The sequence below is a fragment of the Salmo trutta genome, chromosome 27, assembly GCF_901001165.1.
Source record: "Salmo trutta chromosome 27, fSalTru1.1, whole genome shotgun sequence".
In the NCBI taxonomy this organism is placed as follows: Eukaryota; Metazoa; Chordata; class Actinopteri; order Salmoniformes; family Salmonidae; genus Salmo; species Salmo trutta.
This window is the reverse complement of record NC_042983.1, coordinates 30,073,052-30,075,337: the sequence shown is the minus strand read 5'-3', so window position 1 is coordinate 30,075,337 and position 2,286 is coordinate 30,073,052. Positions and strand designations below refer to the sequence as shown.

The window sequence follows — 2,286 nt, the reverse complement described above, 5'->3', positions numbered from 1 at the left end:
AGTTTTCACTGACACAAAGACTACTTTCAGGATGAGTTACCATCTAACATTACATTGTAAAAAACAGAACTCATCCTTTAAAATTGCCCCCTGAGCTCCACTAAGGGAAACAACTGCAGAGTTGGCATTACAAAACAAGTAGCTCCACTTATATCATGGCATATTGTGGCAAACTATCCCTTTAAGAGCTTTAGTGATTGTGGAAAATCACAGTGATCTTTTCCTTTCTCTTAACATACAATTCATAATTGAAAGGAGTTGTATTATCTTCACCAGTAGGAATACCTTCACAGTGCAACAGAGACCACTGATCCAGCTTGATGCATATCAAGAGACAAGACATACTGTGTAGGAACAAAGTAGGAACTCGAATAACAATGACCAGAGTCTCATGTAATTAATAAATGAGAGGCTGCAAACAAGTTACAGACAAAAGGTTTTCATTGCACTTTTCCATCGGAAATACAGCACTTGATCCATGTTCAACAATATTGAAATATACAAATATATCTTTCAAACATTTCAAACGTGACCTTTCATATTTCAAAATAAACCCAGGCAGTCGCAGTCTGAATTTAACTTTATCATTCTTCTTCAAACTAGGCATTTTAAGCTACCACCATTCATTAAGTGAAAATGAGACTATAAAACCTCTGTCTTTAAGTAGTACTGACTCCTTGGCTTCTCCTGAGGGGTGTTTGGGAGACTGGCCACTCGCTGCTGCCCGTCGTGATCCGCCATGCACACAGCTACAAAGAAAAGAGAGCCTCCAATGACCAGGAAGAGACCCGCAAACCAGCCGGAGAACATGGCCTCGCCATACTCCCAGCGTGGAACGACATCAGGCAGGTTCTCGTCCCAGAACTCCACCAGGGTCACGTAGGCCACCAGGGAGACGGGGGCCAGTGTTGTGAGCCCCGACACCCAGGACAGCACCCCGCTGACAATGAGGAGGCCCCTCTTTAACCCTTGCTGCCTCCCAGAGCCCAGTTCCACCCCCTCCAGGCCTGGGAAGGCCACCACCACGGCTAGGGCCCCAGTACCCACAGACACCAGCATGAGCACCCGGGAAGCCAGCAAGTCCATGGGCAGGGCCATGAGGGATTCAAAGGCTTTACATTGCATCCCAACCTCCTCGGCAAAGATGCAGATGTGCCACAGGCCTGAGTACCAGTTCTCCACTTCGTTCAGCTCTGAGTTCAAGGTCTTCCACAGGGGAATGAAGGTGGTGACCAGAGTAGTGACCAGACCCCCGAATATCACAAAGAGCGCAGTCCTCTCCATGATTTTGGCAGTCAGGAGCACCATCTTCAGTGTCAGTTGTCCTTGCTTACACTCCTCGCACTCTTTCTGCTCCTTTCTCTATCCTTCTCTGTCCTGGCTGAAGAACAGCTAGTGAGTGACTGGGAAGCCCGTCCCCCTCTCCTGTGGTAGCACTTGGACCGACCCAGCCAGTCTGCCTCATCCAGCTTTATAATAGAATGCATAACTGGGAGATAATCCCAGGTCCTGAGGCATTACAAAAGACATATTGTTTGTCGTAGTTTTAAATATCATTGTAGGGAACAATGGGCTCTGTTTTGTGATGAAACCATATATGTAAACCAGATATGTCTAGTGGGATCCTGGGACTGAGTGTGGTAACAGAGAAACATGAGCAAGTTGGTCATGGGGGAACAAACAAAAAGAGGAAGGGCCAAAAACTCTCCCAAGGGTGTCCAGTGGCCTGATTCTATGGACTCTTTGATTGGCCACGGCTAATTATTTGAAATGAAACCATGTGCTGATGTTATTGATAAGAGCTTATGAGATTAGCTCTTCATGTGAGTGAATTTTTTTTTTTCTGAAGAAATCTATAGAAAATCAGTTGATTTGCCAAATGTCTCAAGTGTTAAGACTAGGAATAGTGCTCAAAGCAATACTACTTACAAAAGACCTCAACACTTGGTGAGGTCTTCATTGAGGTTTTAAAGGTCTGGGTTTGTAGCTGGCAGGGAACATCAAATCCTATCTGGCCATTCAGCCTTCGAGTCTTTGATTCATTCACTTCAGGGAAAGCATCTTCTTTTAAATGTTACATGAAATCAAATGGAATCAGATGAAAGGAGTCAACATTCCACTGCAAAATCAAAGTTTATCAATTGTTTTCAGACGTGAACATTTGTATTTTGTACACATCCCAGGTAATCTGTTTTGTAGACCCAGCTATACGCTGACAATCCAAAATGAATGGTAAGCTTGACTACCGGTATACAGAAATATCAAAATATCTTTCATTAATCATTC

General features: G+C 44.2%; 1 protein-coding gene across 1 annotated transcript; it reads right to left on the bottom strand.

Moving 5' to 3' along the window:
* Positions 1–423: 423 nt before the first annotated feature.
* On the bottom strand, positions 424–1,529 carry LOC115165189 (putative claudin-24). The gene has a single exon (XM_029718208.1). It carries the CDS (start codon positions 1,306–1,308, stop codon positions 643–645), a length of 666 nt encoding a protein of 221 aa, XP_029574068.1. The 5' UTR covers positions 1,309–1,529; the 3' UTR covers positions 424–642.
* Between the last annotated feature and the right edge of the window lie 757 nt (positions 1,530–2,286).

Coding starts and splice junctions, on each gene's coding strand:
- LOC115165189 (XM_029718208.1), bottom strand. CDS start 1,308: ATGGTGCTCCTGACTGCCAAAATCATGGAGAGGACTGCGCTCTTTGTG.